The sequence below is a fragment of the Rhineura floridana genome, chromosome 4 (genome assembly GCF_030035675.1).
Source record: "Rhineura floridana isolate rRhiFlo1 chromosome 4, rRhiFlo1.hap2, whole genome shotgun sequence".
In the NCBI taxonomy this organism is placed as follows: Eukaryota; Metazoa; Chordata; class Lepidosauria; order Squamata; family Rhineuridae; genus Rhineura; species Rhineura floridana.
The window spans coordinates 29,656,664-29,675,252 of NC_084483.1; the positions used below are offsets into that span (position 1 = coordinate 29,656,664).

Genomic DNA, 18,589 nt, shown 5'->3' on the forward strand with positions numbered 1-18,589 from the left:
GTGCTGGACTATGACCTGGGGGACCAGGGTTGAATCCCCACACAGCCATGAAGCTCACTGGGTGACCTTGGGCCAGTCACTGCCTCTCAGCCTCAGAGGGAGGCAATGGTAAACCACCTCTGAATACCGCTTACCATGAAAACCCTATTCATAGGTCACCATAAGTTGGGAGCGACTTGAAGGCAGTCCAGTCAGCTAATTCTTAATGATGGCAAGTCTTCAAAAGTCCTGTCCACCAAACCCGCATAGTTAGCACTTATATCCATTAATTCATTACTAATAACCACTACTGATGGAGAAATGCTAAAGATGCTTCCTCCCCTTCTTTTACAGAACTGTTCGTGTATGGCTGAAGAGAGATAGTGGGCAGTATTGGCCTAGCATATACCATGCAATGCCATGTAAGTATTTTGCAATACTCAGTCTTTTTTCTACTCACTTTTTCTTCACCACCACCACCAATTAGCTGCTGGGATCACAATAGCAAGTTTTTAAATGTGGATCTTCCATAATTCTGATGACATTTAAATAAACTTCTAAAATATAATTCTTTTGGTGTACAACAATTACAGCCAATGTGGTGCCCTCCAGATTTGTTGGACTCCACATTCCATCACTCTGTGACCATTGGACATGCTGGGTGAGGCTGATGGGAGTTGTAGTCCAGCAGCATCTTGGGGCACCACGTTGGCTACCCTGGACTATGATGTTTCTATAACACAGAATATCCTGCATTACATGAAAAAAAATCTTCCTTTCTATAAACTGTTTTTGTTCAAACAATCTTCAAAAAGGCACTGATATTAAAGCTTTAGTTATATGCAAACTTCATATTTAAATATAAATCAGTGAGAAGCCAGATGACTGGCCAATTTTCCATTTCTTCTTAGCCTTAATTATAAACTTTTTGTACATTCAGTATGTATCACTTTATGTGAAAAAAAATAATGATGTGGGCGTTGACTCTTAAGCCAGCTGTTCCCAACCATTGGATCTCCAAATGTTGCTAGGCTACAACTTCCATCAGCCCCAGCCAACATAGCCAATGGTCAGGAATTATGGGAATTGTAGTCCAGCAACATTTGGGAACGCAAAGGTTGGAAAGGCTGTCTTAAGGAATAGTTTTTGAGATACAAACATCAGCAGTGGTGTTGCAGCATTCTAACATAAAGCTGAACTTGCTCTCAAAACAGATTATGTTCAGTCAGTTGGCAATTGAGTGAGAGTGGCCAGGGAAACCTGGAGAGAGTAACCTGTGTTCTGTGTAATGGCTTTAATTGGGAGTGCGCTTCCAGTTCTTCCGTTGAGTTGAATCACTTGAAGATATATGATGTCAGGTGACTGGCAGGGTGGCCCCACCCACCTGTGAAAAATGGCCTGTGGAGGGTGGGCCAGTTCTGGCCTGCTGGCTGGATTTAAATCCCTGCTACACTTTAAACCATCTTAATCTTATACAAAGTATTATGCCTTAAGCTATGAATGTAACATGTGTCCATAGAACATTCTCAACCCTACATGGAAATATCTGGAATGGGCACTGCCCTTCTTCCCAAATGTGCCTATGTTCACAAACAAAGTTTACAAATGCAGAGGTGTGTTTTTGATTATTAGAAAATGGGAAAGAGGGTTGGAGACTTAGTTGTCAGGTACTCAGTGTTTTGTCATGTATAACTTTGTCTGTCCTCATGTGGTTCCAAAATATTTGTGATGGTGGGGAGATTTCTCAACAACTTATTAATGAATAAATATGTACTTTGAAAGACCCTTTGATGGTATTCCTGTGAAATTAAGTTAGCTTGCAATTGAACTTCTTATATTGATATCGGATTTCTTGTGTTCATTTGTAGAAGAGAGAGGGGACAAGCTGGTACAATACAATGCATGGGTGGTTTGTTGGTGTCTGGGTATACTGTACAGTAAGCCTGTTTTGGCCCCATAATAATTAGTTATTGAAACCATAGGGAGAAGGGCTTGTTTTTTAAGCAACAAGATCATTTAGAAATGTATTGTATACATTCCTAATCATCTGTATGGTGGTTATCTTCATTCTTGCAAATCTAGCCTAAACTGAGAGTGATGGAATTTCAGAGCAAATTATGGAAGTCTTCACCAACCTGGTGGCCTCCAAATGTCTTGGACTAAAATTCCTATCAGCCCCAGCCAGCATGGGTCCAAAACATCTGTAGGGCACCAGGTTAGCAAAGGCTGAATTATGGTATTTTTTTAATGATAGTCTGTTCTTGGAGGAGCTTCCCATAAAACCCTAACCGCTTGTGCGAGCACAACCCTAAGGCTTGCTGTACTAGCAGAGAGGTTGTTAGGATAATGGGGTTAATAACTATGCAGACAATAATGTGGGAGTTTCCTGGTAGCATGCCTGACAACTACCTTGATGTGTAGAGCTAAGAGGCAAATCTTTCTTGAGTGTGTTTTTTACCCAGCATCTATCTCTCATGGTTGAAGATCGCATTCATGTACTTTTATGAGAAGGAAACAGAACCCTATAACTGACTGGAGCTTTTAAAATGGCTACGTTTTTCTTCAGGGTAATTATACTAAGGTGGCCATTCACTTGTATACCTAATGTAGATATTAATACAGTGAAAGCTCATTATAGTGCTGGGACTGGGGGATGCACACATGTTATAGGCTTCTGCATTACAATGAAAATGGCCAGTAAGTATAATACTGGTTCCTAGATTTGATTTGATTATTTATTACAGTCAAAGACCAGTCCATACAGAATGTTCAACAAGTGAGAAATGGGAAAAGTAAAATAATGTAACTCGTGTACATAATAAAACCAAGCAAACTACAACAGGAGATTTCCTTGTAAAGCATAAAAATATTAAACATTAAAATTAAGAAAATATTATTTAATCATTACTCTCCGACAATCAACAGCAGCTGCAAGGAAGCTGGCCGCTTTCATTGTGACCCTGGTTCCTAGAGAAGCAAAAAACCCACTGTTGCTGAGGAACTGAGCAGGAAGGAAGAAATAGGAAGGATAACAGAAGGAAAAACAAGTTATGCATACTTCAATAATGCTCCTCAGACAATAAGGCGAGAACTTGAAGAAGGGTCGAGAGATAAGTGGGACATCAGGGAGAAGATTTTTAAAAACGCTGAGAGAAAAAAAGACTCAAACACACAGAGGAAGCAAATGGAAGACTCACCAGGGACAAGGAACACAGAGGACGAATAAATGATGTATAACAAACAGAAAAATAGAATATACAGTATTTTGCTTGAGGGACATGGTCACACCCACAGTATATCCAATTCCGTGGTACAATAAGACATTATATCAAATTTCTACTGTATTGCCAAGTTCTCAGTATAGCATCAGGACCTCTTCTTGTCTAAAAGCAAGTTATTTAATGATTGCTATGTTAAAAACTCCTAGAATGTTATTTTTTTATTAGACCAGCTTTTATTGTTCCAAAGTACAAGCTTTCTTTTCTGCAGAACTATGCCAAAATTTACATTTGAGATCTTACAATCAAAACATAGTTAGCAAGAAATATTTTCTGTTTCATTATCAAAATAAAAGCACTAGAACAAGAATAGCCTAAAAAAAAGAGTGCTCCTATTATCCCTCAGATCCACCACTTGCTGTCAATGATCAAAATCGGCTTTCTCCAATTAATAAAAGCTTTTAATGACTACATTAAGCACACAAAAAATAAAAGTGTATTAACCTATTACATCTCTTTAAAAACAGGCTGGAGGAAAATTCTAGCTAAGTATAATAAAGGTATGTTTTATCCTACATTCAAAAGAAAGCCTATCAAATTATAATGCATGAGCTACAGCAGAATGTTCACTGAAACAAGATTAAAGAGCACAGAAGTAGAACCTTTTCAAAAAAGACGTTTGAAAAGTCAAAGTCAAGACAGCACAGAACTATGAAGCGTTCTTGGAGATATGTATACAAAGCTATGCAGAACAGCATGAAAAAGGTGAAGCTATGAGTTTATGGATATTTCCTTGTGTACTTATCAAGAGAAGAGCAGCACTGATCCACGCCTGCCTGCCTCATAGCTGATCCAAGGAGCTCAAGTATAACACAGCTTTTTGTCAGGGCTTTGAGCATCACAGTTGCCCCCATGCTTGTCTCTCACTTCCTCCACTGTACCATAACTTTAACCCTTCAGTGCATGAATCCTAGGGCTAGGACCCTGGAGATGCTGTATGTGAAATCCTTGCCCTAAAAGAGCATTTAAAAGGGTCACTGGTAACATGTACTAGATTCCTTTCTTTCATTCTCTTGTCCTCTTTCCCTCCCTCTCTCTCTTTTTCCCTTCTCCCTCTCCCAGCGGGATAAAACTGACTAGATTGTCCTTTCACATTCATGAACAATAAAAGTAAATAGTTTTAATGGCATCAATATGTTCATTTTTAGCTCCGTGTTCATGCATGTGGGTTAACCCAGAAACAAGAAGGCTATCTGTCGGTCTGGACAACGGTACAATCTCAGTAAGTACACATGAGTAATGTTTCTAGTTAAGATGCATTCTCCTCACTCCACCAAAGCATGTGTGTTTTTGAGGATTTCTTATTGGACACTTGATTAAACGGCAGGTGAATGGAACTGAAATCTGCAGTGTGTGAAATGGCAAGTCATAAGCAAAATTTACTTCTGCATTCAGTAATAGTCATAACTAGCATGATGAAGGGTTTAAAAGGGGCCTCAAAGTTCAAGGAATGCATTTAAACCAAGATAGTTTATTGTTAACTGCTTAGAGGTGTTTTAGTAAGCAGTATATACATTTATTTGTTACTTAATGTGGCGCTTTTTGGTTTAGAGTAATTAGAAACATGTTCAAGATGGCAGTTGTAAAGCTTGTCTGGAGGTTTGGGGAGGACAGGCTGAATGGCACCCTTGCAGTTTCCCATATGCCTCATGCTTACAAGCCTAACATGTCCAACCATTGAGTTCTGCTGGTGCGGGAGTAGGGAACAGTAGATACATGACTGTGGCCAGCAGAGTTTTTGTACCACAGCTTCGGAGCTTTAAAGCAGTCAGATTAGTGCCTAACCAAATTTTATTCAGAAGTAAGTCCTATTGATTTCAGTGTGACTTGCTTCTAAGTATGTTTAGGAATGCATTCTCTTAACAAAATAAAGTAATATGTATGTACACATATATACACACACACATATGCATATATTATAAGCCTGCCCCGTGAGTAAAATTTCCTAGCTTTGGCACTTTCATTTAGCTGTGGCCCAGTGAGTGGAGAAAGGGCAAGCTCTTCAACTTTTGATTCTTCTCAGCCTCTTCATTGTGAGCCTTGTCTTTTGCCAGGGTGGGGGTGAGAGTGCTAATGCACTGTCATGCAGGTATTTGAAGGCCAGTGATGGGGGTTTTCTGGATTTTTTTCCTATGGAAATTAGGATAATCTGCATTGATTTTTTTCTGATGCCCTAGGTCTAATTTAACATGTTTATTTTACTTGTTAGTAAACAAAGGTAAACATTAAAACTTCAAAGCTGCTTGAATGTGCTTGGAATTGCATTTGCAGTTGGCATCCATTCATTGTTACTAATGAATTTATGAAATGGAAAAAAATTCCTTGGAAAAATAAGCACTGGAAAATTTTCCACCCTGCATTTCCTTTTTTTCCTTCATCTTTCTCTCTCTCTCTTTCTCTGTCTCTCCATCTTGGTACTGATAGTGCTAGCTTCCGATATTTGAATGAGCTGTTTTCGTGGGCTATTTGTTTCCATTTGATGCTTTCAGTTGTGGGTCTCAAAGTATGTCCAGGAGTCCTGTGGCTTCTCCACTTTCCCTTTCTGCTTTCTTCTCCCTGAGGCCCCAGTTGCCAATCTGTCTACGCATCTGCCACCCTGACACTTAATGTTCTTTGCCAGAAAAACAACTTCAGAATTCCTGCATTAGAGTTTTAACTGTGTCTCTATAAATGCTTGTTGGCTAATTGTCAAGCATATTCCTAACTTTGACTTTATTTGCTCTGCAGAGAACCTTGAACCTTAATGCAGATAACCATTCCACTTCACTTAAGTGGCATCCTGGTTGATGTATTTTATGTATAAATGACCTACAATTCAGGAATGGGCAATGTGTTCTAAGTGAGGAGTTATACAAGCAAATTTATGCTTTGGAGATCTAAAGTTGTTGCGTGTAATTTAGATTGCCTGCTGTCCACATCTCTAGAGAAAATCCTGTCCTTATTCTCTTTATTCTGTCTTACTATTGAGTTAGTACATGAAGCTGTAAAACTAACCTGAGATTTAGTTTTGGGGAAAGACTGTAGTTCAGTAGTAGAGCACGTGCTTTAAGGGGCTCAACTTCAATCTCTGACATCAGCAGGTAAGGCTGGGAAAGTCCCTCTCTAAAGCCTTGAAGAGTTGCTGTGTCAGTGTAGACAAAACTGAGCTAGCTAGACCAATGGTCTGAACTGGGACGAGGTAGCTGCTGTATTCCTAAACCCATTAGAACAGAAAGAGAACAAACAAGGGTATTTTGACTGGGTATCTGCATTCTGGGCCTCTAGGTAACTAGTATGTCCCTGTTCTCAAGCTTATCTTTCCTGTCAGGAGGGCTAGAAGCATGTTTGCTCTTTTTGCTGTGAGAGAGTTGTTTATGGTTGGTGCTAAGACATCAGAAGTGGGGGATGACTGGCTTCCTTTAGTTCAGTTCCATTAATATTCTGCAGTTCTGTTACACCTTACATTCTACTCTGGATCTCTTCTGGCAAGACAAGGAAATTTCAGCATTTTGGTAATGGAGCCTGAGTATGCACTCTTTACTCTTGTGTGTATTTAAGGAGAAAAAGGCAGCTTTCCCAAAGGCATATTCTTGTACTCCTCTTCATGTGCTTAATTTTCTGCAGGAGTGCAGTGATGCTCCTGGAAAACTATAAAACACTTATTTCCAAAACATATTTTCTTTCAACTTACACAGTCTGGGAAAATAATAAAACATTTTCATTCCCTGAACACAATAGCCCAGTTGCACATAATGGTAAGCCATATTTGGGAGCAAACTATGGCTTACCATTAGCACTGATTAGTCAGGTCCCATTCACTCCTCACTTTCCAAAGCCAGGGAATGTACCACATAATGATTGGCATAGCCGTCACGTACAAACCAGTGATTGTATTTGGTTTCTCTTCAGATAAATCATGAATGGAAACCAAGGTTTGTTCTTGGCTTACTACTTGTGGTTTGTTTTGGGGGAAACAAAACACAAGCACTGGTTTGTGCGTAAACACTAAGCCAGCTGCTCTGTGGCTTGTTTCCTTGCTCTGGAAAGCGAGGAACAAAGTGGGCATGATCGAGTAGTCTACACGAGCACACTGCTTGTTCATGGCAAGCAATGATTTTGTTGCCGTCTATGGCTTACCATTATGTGCAAGTAAGGCCAATAAACTCCTTCCAGAAATAGGAATCTGGAAGATCTATAAATTTAACCACTATCAGTTGTCAGCCTTTCCAGTGATTTGTAACTATAAAATCCAATGAGAAATTTGGATGAGGAGAACGTTGGAAACTTCCCCAGTCAGAATTGAAACAGAATCAGCTGAATGGTTCAGAGAGACAAAATATTTGCAGCCCATTACCATGAGGTCCCAACAAAGTTGAGTTGCCAAGCAACAGGAATTAGGCTGACCACTTAATTTTGATAGGTGGTTAGTCATCCGTTCAGCTGGTCTTCTAATACCCTAGTAACACCGTGAGTATATATTTGTGCAAGTTTTTCTACTAATTTGGCATGTTAGTTGGAATTGTGAACGTCGTTATGTGCCTTCAAGTTGATTACAACTTACGGCAACCCTATGAATCGGCGACCTCCAGTGGCATCTGTCATGAACCACCCTGTTCAGATCTTGTAAGTTCAGGTCTGTGGCTTCCTTTATGGAATCAATCCAACTCTTGCTTGGTCTTCCTCTTTTTCTACTCCCTTCTGTTTTTCCCAGCATTATTGTCTTTTCTAGTGAATCATGTCTTCTCATTATGTGTCCAAAGAATGATAACCTCAGTTTCATCATTTTAGCTTCTAGTGATAGTTGTGGTTTAATTTGTTCTAACATTTGTCTTTTTTGTGGTCCATGGTATCCGCAAAGTTCTCCTCCGACACCACATTTCAAATGAGTTGTTTTTTCTCTTATCCCCTTTTTTCCACTGTCCAACTTTCACATCCATACATAGAGATCGGGAATACCATGGTCTGAATGATCCTGACTTTAGTGTTCGGTGATACATATTGGAATTTGAGAACCTTTTCTAGTTCTCTCACAGCTGCCCTCCCCAGTCCTAGCCTTCTTCTGATTTCTTTTTTTTTTTTTAATTAATTTTTATTCAAATTTTCAAAACGAAAACAATACAAAAAGAAAAAACACAAATCCATAACTAATACAATAAAAAGAAAAAAATATATAAAAAAATTGACTTCCGGTTTGTCGTAGTTCAGCTATAAGTCTATAATATATAACAAGCCTGTATCTTATAGATTATAAAATCACCTTCCTCCAGCGGTTATCTTAATTGGTTACAAATCTCATTAACATCATATCATTTTATTCTTCCACAAAAAGTCAAAGAGAAGTTTCCAATTCTTGAGATATATGTCCATCAATTTTTTTTCTAGATAAACATGTCAATTAATCCAACTCATCAAGTCTACTAAATCCAGTAATTTCAAATCGCTCTTCTTCCATTATCCGTATTGGTTCCATCTTCCATCTTTACGCACCCAATAATCTTGCTGTCATAGTCATATAATAAGAGCCTGATAGGAATTTCCTTTTTCACAGATATTTTCTTGCCATCAGTTCCGAACATATCACTGAAGTATTGTTGCAAAGCCGCATCTCTGTTCCTTTTTTTTATATGATACACTAGCACATCTCTTGAAGATTTTTCCATTGACACAAAACAGGGATTAATTCTGTTAGCTTTCTCCATTTCAAGTTCCATCAAATCCTTCCAGTCCAGGAATTTTTTTGAACCAATAATATCTTTATCTCCAATCTCTTCAATTCCTTCAGTGACAGCGCTGAGTTCCAAACCGTAATATTTGTCTCCAGAATCCATCACAGCCAGGAAATCCAAATCTTTTTCCATATCCATATTTAATCCAATCTCCATAGTTTGAACCTTGCCTTTAATTTCTCTTTCATCCTTTTTTGGTTTTCCAGATCCATCTTTATTCTCCTTTCTCATAGAATCCTGAATTTCTTTCAGCTCCTGTCTCATTTCGTCAAATTCAATTCTCCACGCTTGACTATTATTTCTCAGTTCTTGTTTTATTGAGTTAATCCCATTCATTATTTTCTGAAACATGTCTAAAGATAAAGTCCCTTCTTGTACATCCATGATCTTAATTGTCATTCTTAAAGCCAAAGGAACAAAACCCCTTCAATTTTCAATGTCCCAAGCAAAGAGCAGTTTATTTCTTTATCCAGTTACAAAGGAGTTAATCTTTCAAACCAACTGGCATCACACTCTAGACAGCCCTTATCTCTTATATGCCCAGAAGTGCAAAAACAGCTTTCGTTCACAGCGTCCAAAAAACTAGTAGCAGAAAAAATGAGCAGATTCGTCAAAAAAAAAAAAGAGTAGATCAGAAAAAATAGTCCCAGACATATATTATACCAAAGTCTTATAAGTCAAAAAGAAAACCCTCATCCGTTGTAATCTTTATAATGCTATTTTCCATGTCAGCTTTTTGCAATAAAAATAGATAGGCTATTTTTATTTTCTTCCCCCTTAGTTCCGTGAGTAAAAATGAAGGAAAGTTTTGGCTCACCCAGGTTTTCTTAATTGCTGATTCTCTGACAAATCTCTTTAGCTGTGTAGATAAGAAAATAATAAGCGTAGACAGGAGGATACTTGCCTGTTAAACCGTTTTCCTTTAAAGAAAAAAAAATGGGTCACTTTTTCAGCTGAGCTAGCTAGAAATCCTCGCTCCGTCCGAGCTGCTGGAAGACCTTCTTTCACAGACAATTCTGACGAATTCCAGTCTCCAACAATCACAACAAAGCTGTGTGGGAAATCTCACGTTTCTTCCTTATCCGGAAGAAATTATCCCCAGTCAAAAAAGACCCTTCTGACTGGATTTAAAACTGAAAAAGTTTCATCCAAGACGGGAGCCGTCTCAGAGGCTGCACAGGCGGAGGGATCCTCCTGGGAAGTCCCTTCTTCTGATTTCTTGACTGTTGTCTCCATTTTAGTTAATGACTGTGCCGAGGTATTGATAATCCTTGACAAGTTCAATATCCTCATTGTCAACTTTAAAGCTACATAAATCTTCTGTTGTTCTCTACTTTAGTCTTTTTGACGTTCAGCTGTAGTCCTGCTTTTGTGCTTAAAGAGGAATTGTGAACAGGTATGACTAAAAGAAGGATGCAATGTAGACATATCCTGAGACTGTACTGAGCTGATGCATCAGGTTCTTTAGACAGAAGACGACAAAAAGACTTTGCTACCTGTTTTGCTACAGTCTTTACAAATAATTTGAGCTATGATGAGGCATTTAGCAGTACTTTGCATTTAGCAAGGATAGCAAGTTTAAGATCCAGGCAACAATGGAGCAGCTTCAAAAATGTTTGGTCTGAATTGTACCATTGGTCTCACCTGAAAGGTGATTTTCATAGGAAGGGGCCATCACTGTGGGAAATAGTTCCACCTATCGTGCGAAGGCAAGAATGTTTTTGAAGTCAAGACTAGGGACGTCATGCCCCTCCCACTCTCCAGTTCATTCGTAGCGAGTCTAAAAGAGATATCTAAAAATACAAGAACAAGGCCAACAGGCCCGCCAGGAAAATAACATAATAGTCACATGCATAACATGACTCTAACATAACTTCATAACATAACAGAACTAAAAGTCTTGACTTCACTCTTACATTTAAATATAATATGGAAACAATAACATGTAACCCATTGATAAAATCGCTAGTCATCCTCCAACTGGGAGGGTCGTGATGGCCCCTTCCTATGAAAATCACCTTTCAGGTGAGACCAATGGTACATTTTCCATAGGAAGTGGGCCATCACTGTGGGATGTACCAAAGCAACCCATATAGGGAGGGACCACCCACATGTTAATCCTTATTAAGAACCTGTTGCAACACTCGTCTGCCAAAAGAAGCATCAGCAGAGGCATAACGATCAATTTTATAATGACTTATAAACGAGTGTGGGGAAGACCAGACTGCGGCCCTACAAATATCGGCAACAGGAGCATTAGTAGCAAAAGCAGCCGAAGTGGCAGCTGACCTAGTAGAATGAGCTGTTATACTAGCAGGAACTGGCAGCTTCAGGGACTCATATGCTAAGGTAATGCATGCCCTTAACCAACGGGATAAGGTAGGATTGGATACTTTATGCCCCATAGACCCTGGATGAAAGGATACAAACAGAGACTCCGTTCGTCGAATCTCTTGGGTCCTAGACAGGTAGGTCTTGAGAGCCCTCCGGACATCCAACGAATGCCAAGCCTTCTCGAGAGGATGGGTAGGATTCGGGCAAAAGGAAGGCAAAACAATGTCCTGGTTGCAATGAAAAACTGAATCGACCTTGGGACGAAAGGAAGGGTCAGTCTTCAGCACAACAGAGTCCTTATGGAAGACGCAGAGGTGTCTAGCAGAAGACAATGCGCCCAACTCCGAAACGCGTCTGGCAGATGTGATTGCGATCAGAAACAGGACCTTGAAGGACAGTATACGTAGGGGCACAGTCCTGATGGGTTCAAACGGAGGGCGTTGCAAAGCCTGCAGAACTTTCGGCAAACTCCATGAGGGGAACCGATGGACAACAGCCGGAGAGCGTAGGGCGACTCCCCTCAAAAAACGTTTGATGAACGGATGTGAGGAGATATGATCTCCAGGAGAGGACACTGAGAGAATGGATGACAGAGTAGACGCATGTCGACGTAGAGTGTTGGGTCGAAGTCCCATCATAAAGCCACTGTGGAGAAATTGGAGCACCTGGTGCACATTGGCCTGGGATGGATCGTGGTGGTGGGACTGACACCACTTGGAGAAAGCCACCCAGGTATGTTGATAAATGCGAGTGGTAGATGGTCTTCTTGAGGCCAAAATAATATCAATCACAGCGTCAGACAGTCCAGCTGACCTCAAGTGTCTCCGTTCAAACGCCACGCTGTTAGATTGAGCCAAGTAGGGTCCTGGTGCAGTACTGGGCCCTGGGATAGGAGGTCTGGCGTTACTGGAAGTGTCCAAGGATCCATCATTGACATTGCCAGAAGATCTGAGAACCACGGTCGGCATGGCCAAAATGGTGCTATCAGAACCAGCTGTGCCCTTTCGGTTCGCGCCTTCCTCAAGGTTTTGGCTAACAATGGTATGGGAGGAAAGGCGTACAATAGACCGTCTGGCCACGGTGTTGTCAGAGCATCCACTGCTTCTGCTGTTGAGTCCAGGTATCGAGCAAAGTACCTTGGAAGCTGGCAATTGTGACTGGAAGCAAACAGGTCGACTGAGAGGGCGCCGAACCGACACTGGAGACGATGGAAAATGGCTGGATGAAGTTTCCATTCTCCTGGGAAGACCTGTTGTCTGCTGAGCCAGTCTGCTGTCACATTCCAAATCCCTCTGAGATGTTCTGCTTTCAGGGATTGTAGATGTTGTTCTGCCCAGACAAAGATGAGGGAGGCTAAGTCCTGCAGAGGACGAGACCTGGTGCCCCCCTGTCTGTTCAAATGTGATTTTACACACGTGTTGTCTGTTCGAATGAGCACATGATGCAAAGGGAACAGAGATTGAAAATGACATAGAGCCAAGTGGACAGCCTTTAGTTCCAGCCAGTTGATGCTTCGAGATTGCTCTGCGTTGGGCCAAACCCCTTGAACGTACTGGGAGTTGCAGTGGGCTCCCCAACCTATGAGGCTGGCGTCTGTGGTCACGACGGTTCTGCGGGGTTCTCTGAACGACGTGCCCTTGGAGAGGTGTTGAACCTTGGTCCACCAGCGGAAGGAGAGGTGCAGAGCGGGGCTCAAACGAACTTTGCGATGGTTGGAGCTGGCAATGTCTTTTTGAAAAGGCAACAGAGTCCACTGAAGGGGCCGAGTGTGAGCCCGAGCCCAGGGCACAATGTGGATTGTGGAGATAAACATCCCGAGCGCTCTGGCGAGAAGCATGACGTCTGCGGATGTTTGTTGCATCAGGGACCTTGCGATGCTTGTGATGGCAGTGATGCGATCTGGAGCCAGGAAGACCATTGCCTGCAGGGTGTCCAACATTGCCCCAAGATGTACTAGGCGTTGGGTTGGCTGGAGATGGCTTTTGTCGAAGTTGACAAGCCAGCCGTAGGTCTGCAAAACATTGAGGGTGATCATTAAATGATGATGAGCCAGCTCTTCAGATTTGGCCCGTATGAGCAGATCATCCAAATATGGGTAGATATGAACCCCTTGGGTCCGAAGGTAAGCCACTAGGATGAGTAGCACCTTGGAAAATACTCTTGGAGCAGAGGAGAGGCCAAAAGGCATCGCTCTATATTGAAAATGTTGGTGGCCAAAAGCAAACCGAAGAAACTTTCTGTGGGCTATGCAAATGGGTACATGGAGATACGCTTCCTTAAGGTCGATAGAAGCCAGGAAGTCTCCTTCATGCAGACTCTCGGTAATGGAATGGAGAGATTCCATTTTAAACTTGCGGTATGTTACAAAACGGTTGACAAACTTGAGATCCAATACCGCCCTCCAAGATAAATCTCGTTTTGGCACAGCAAATAGGAGGGAGTACACCCCTTCCGATCTCTCAGTTGTGGGAACTGGCTCTATTGCCGCTATGTGCAAGAGGTGATGTATAGCTGTCTGCATGATGTTGTGCCTGGCTGGTGCCCTTGGGCAAGGAGACGGGTGGAATCTGTCTGATGGGGTTGCCCAGAACTCTATGGTATAGCCATAAGTGAAGAGGTCCCTGATCCAGGAGACCTTAGTAAGGCGCAGCCATCGATCTCCAAAATTAAGTAATCTGCCACCTATGGGGATGGCGTTAATACTACTTGTGTAGGCGAGGACCTCCCCTATATGAGGACGATGAGTTGCCCCTGCGCCCTTGGTACTGACCTCTGCCCTGGAAGCGTCGGTTCCAGGAAACCCTGAATGCGTTGGAATCATAGGGTCTGAAATCGCGGCCTCGTCCTCCTGGCCGCGTTCCTCGAAAAGGCTGGTTAGAACGAAAGGAGGGAAATCGCCTGAAGGGCCTGTGGTCGATGTTCTTGACTGTGGCTAGAACCGGTTTATGGGCGTCTTTTGGATCAACCAGAACTGCCTTTAGAGCTTCCTCGCCGAAGAGTAGAGATCCGGAGTAAGGGGCCTTGGACAGGTTCAATCTGGCCGCTGAATCAGCTTGCCAGTGGCGAAGCCAGAGGGTACGACGAGCGACTATTTGAGTCGTCATGGCTCGTGCCCCTAATTGGGTGGCATCCAAAGTGGCATCGGCCACAAAAGCTGCTGTCTTACGTAATTTCAATAGTGCTCTTTTGAAGGCGACAGGATCAGGGTTATCATCCTCTAGAAGGTCATCCAGCCACATCATAGATGCTCTGGAGAAGATGGAGGCTGAGGCGGAGGCACGCATGGCTAGGGCAGTGGCCTCGTGGTTCTTGCGGAGGGCGAAGTCTATTCGACGTTCAGTAGTATCTTTTAGGTGGGATTCCCCTTCCCTGGGCAAGATAGATCGTGAAACGAGGCGAGCGATCGGTTCATCTATGCCAGGGACCTCTAACTTGGTGGCGAAGTCTGGGGCTAGGGCGTAAAGTCTGTCAGCCATGTTCTTGAAGCGTCGAGCTTTGAGCGGGTGGGCCCATTCATCGGAAGCTAATTTGGCAATTGGGTCCGGCACCGGGATGTAGTGTTCAGTAGGTGCAGGGGATTTGAGGACCTTGGCCCCTTTGAGAGTTGGAGCGGACGAAGTTGAGGGCGCAGTCTGGAGACCAAGGGTATGAAGTACCCTACGTGCGAGCGGTTGGTAATCTGAGGTATTGAACAAGCGATACGATGTATCCTCCTCATGATCTGAATAGTCGCTCCAGTCGTCTCCTTCAACATGGTCAGTGAAAGTTAACTCCTCCGCATACGAGGCTTCGTCCGTACATCTGCCTCTGGCTACATCGAAGGGATCTGGCGAGCAGGAAGGATGAGCAGCATGGAACGCGCGTTGGTCCATGTTGAGTGGGGGTATGGCAGGAACCTGTGGTAGTGACTGCATTTGTGTGAAATAAGCCAGCATGGCTTGGAGTTGGGAGAGGAAATCAGGAGACAGCTGCAGACCAGATGTGTGAGATGTATGTGCCTGGTGGGCTGTTGGAACAGATGTCTGAGGCGGTAAGCCAGAGGTAGGTTCGTTAGGCGAACCGTGAGGGGGAAAGCCAACAAACTCTTCCTCGTCAGAGGCAGTAGCAGGAGAATGGAAAATATCACTTATGTGTGTCTGTGCTGTGGTGGTTGTTGGCACAGAGACATAACGAGGACGCTTTGGTTTACTATGGCTGGAAAGATGTTTTGTCTTAGCCAGTGCTTTGGCATGTCTGGTCTTAGACGTGTTAGTATGTTGTGGCTTGGCTGATTGTGGCATGTCTGGCTGATCTGGCACCATGTGTGTTGATGGTGACATGCCTGGCTGTTCTGCCATCTTATATGAACCTGGGTGCAGTACACTGCCACGGAGGGGGCAGAATGTAAAGACCCGAACTGGCACAGCGTACTACCACGGAGGGGGTAGGATACACTGGCAGATGGCGAATGCACTGCCACAGAGGGGGCAGAATGCACAGAGGTATCCGTGTTAATATAATATAGGCTGTTTTAGAGTTGGCACACTCAGATTAGTGCTGTGGGCTGGGTTTTTGGCTTGTTCACGGCCCCATAGGGGGCAGGATATGTAATGTAAATCAGATTTAATACAAGTCAGCCACTGATATTAAAGTTCCAGCCTTGATAATGTAATCCAGCCACTAGGATTAAAACTCCAGCCTTGATAATGTAATCCAGCCACTAGGATTAAAGCTCCAGCCTTGATAATACAATCCAGCCCACTAGGATTGGAGCTCCAGCCTTAATAATACAATTCAGCCACTATGATTACAGCCACAGTAAAAATGTGTGTAAATCAGCCTTGTGTAAGTTTGTCAGCAGCACATATACACAAACATACAGATAGATAGCCTGCAGGGGAGGTATCCGAAGCTAAATAGATGGGAACAAAAAAGGCGGGAATTTTGAATTTCAAAAAATGGCGCCCGGAAAAAAAAAAAAAACGGGCGGGAAAAAACGATCAAAACGGGGCTGAGGGAGAAGGAGCAATGGCGGCCGTCGCAAGCGAACTGGGGGAAGGGCTGGCCAGCACGGACTCGCCAAAAGCCGCAGTAGCGGTTAGAAAAAACTCTGGAAGAGCAGGTAGAGGAACACACGGCAGCCGCCGCAGAGAGAGCCGCCGTCGCGGTCTGTAAAGCCCTTCGCAGTGGGATTTAAGCCACGTAGCGAGGGCGATCTGCGGTAAGGTAGTAACGGCGGGAGCCGCAGCTGCAAGCTCCCGCAGAGATCGGATCAGCCGCAGCCGCGGCAACGATTGGGGGGGGGGAGGGAGAGGGATTCCCCTTCCCTCACAAGCGATCTTAAAAAAAAAAGAACCGCAGCCGCGGTCACCGAGGGAGCCCCCTGGCTACGGGGGGGGGAGGGGGCTTGAAACTGCAAAAATAAAGAGAGCCGCAGCTGCGGTCTCAGAGGGAGCACCCCAATCAAGGGAATAAAAGAAATTAAATAGCCCTGAGGAAAGGGGGAAGAGAGTCGCAGCCGCGGTCTCTGAGGGGATCCTCAGTAGGCTAGACACAAAAAACAGAAAAAAGGTTTTGAAGAGAAAAAGAGAAACAAATACGAGACTTAGCTAAATGCTACGTGAAATTCCAATCTTGTTCGTAGGAAGGCAAGAATGAACTGGGGAGTGGGAGGGGCATGACGTCCCTAGTCTTGACTTCAAAAACATTCTTGCCTTCGCACGATAGGTGGAACTATTTCCCACAGTGATGGCCCACTTCCTATGGAAAATCAGATCAGTGACATCTTATTAGAAGTGTTTACCCTGCCTATTCATTTACAGAATTCATGAAGTGGCTTACAGTAAACTGACAGCAATACATAATTCCATAACCACAATATGGATATTAAAACTGAGGGAAAAGGGCAAAATGTAAAAATTTTGCTGACCTGGGCTCCTTCTAGGAGGAAGAGCTGGATAAAAAAATAATTAAAAAATAAATAAAACCAGCCTCTCAAAAAGGGCCTAAAAGTGTGGTATCTATTAAATGCTAATGGAAAACACTCAGGAAAATGATAATTTTAGCTTGTCTTTGATGCATTCCACTCAATTTAGAGACACATCCCTGTGAGTCATCTTCCTAATTCTTGCTCCTGATATTCTTTCCTTTGAAGAGGGGTGTGTATGTAATATTAATCACTAAAGTGTCTAAAACTTAACTAAACTCTCTGCACAGATTAAAAACAAGATAGTCTCTGCCTACAGGGTTATCGTGTACAAGACTTTACAAAACAGGGATGTAAGAGGAAAACAAGCAAATTAGGCACCAGTTCTTCAAGTTACATAGTTATGACTAGCAGGAAGAGTGGGAGTCCAAAAGATATCTGGTCTCTGATCTCTCTCTCTTTCTGCTGTAGCTGTGTGGAATGGTTTCTGGTAGATTATAGTTGTTGACATTCACACAGGAGTTAGCTAGTCACATTTCAAAAGTAGAAGGTTTTTTACACGGAAATACATAGAAAACTGTTGTGGTCCCTGAAAGCTGAAAAACTTGCACAGTATCTAATTATCTGTTTCCTACTCCTAAAAAAAACCCCTATGCATTGGACTTGCTCATTTGACTTAATTGACCTGAGAAGATACTAGCATAAATATTGAATATATACTTTGTAAGTACCTAGACGAAATGATGTATGTATTAACGATAAGCATGACTTTATAAAGAATAAGATGTGCTGCACCAGCACAGTTCTTTGAAACTAATTGGCAGAGTAAGCAAAGTGAAAGCAGTTAATAATCTCAGATTTTAAAAAGGCTTTTGACGCCATTCCAAGTGGTATCTTCTTAAACAACTTGAAAAATGAGGTAGAAGAATACTGTAAAATGGCTTTTCAACATGTGAAATGTAACAATAAAACGTCAAGGGGAAGAGTTCAGTGACTATATAAAAACAATGTTAAATCACCATAAAAAACCCCAAAAACAAATGACAATACATGAATTTAATGTAGAATGCTGTAAAATATATCAGCTCACCAACATTCCAAATAGTAAATTCACATGGTGTAATTATAACAGTACAGAATAATTACTGGCATTATTTTTTGTAATGAAGTTGTTGCATAATAAATATGATTTGTGGCTGACAGATAGCCAACATCAATTTCATCTTTAATCATCTTGTATCAATAAAAATGTCAATGCAAAATGGCTTTCTCAGCTGAAACTCCTCAAACTAATGCTTTCTGCCAGATGTCACAGAGGGAGCTCCTGACACTTCAGTTAACCATTTTCAAATGAGCAGGAACAGAGAATCTACAGATATAAAATCATG

The 18,589-nt window shown here is 42.4% G+C and overlaps 1 protein-coding gene across 2 annotated transcripts in view; it reads left to right on the top strand.

The window, feature by feature from the left end:
- Positions 1-18,589, top strand: part of WDFY2 (WD repeat and FYVE domain containing 2) — a 58,740-nt gene that overhangs the window by 12,494 nt on the left and 27,657 nt on the right. For both annotated transcript variants that reach the window (XM_061622723.1, XM_061622722.1), the window contains exons 2-3: positions 334-401; positions 4,406-4,479. In XM_061622723.1, coding sequence (XP_061478707.1) covers positions 334-401; positions 4,406-4,479 — 142 coding nt within the window. The remainder of the gene's footprint in view (positions 1-333; positions 402-4,405; positions 4,480-18,589) is intronic.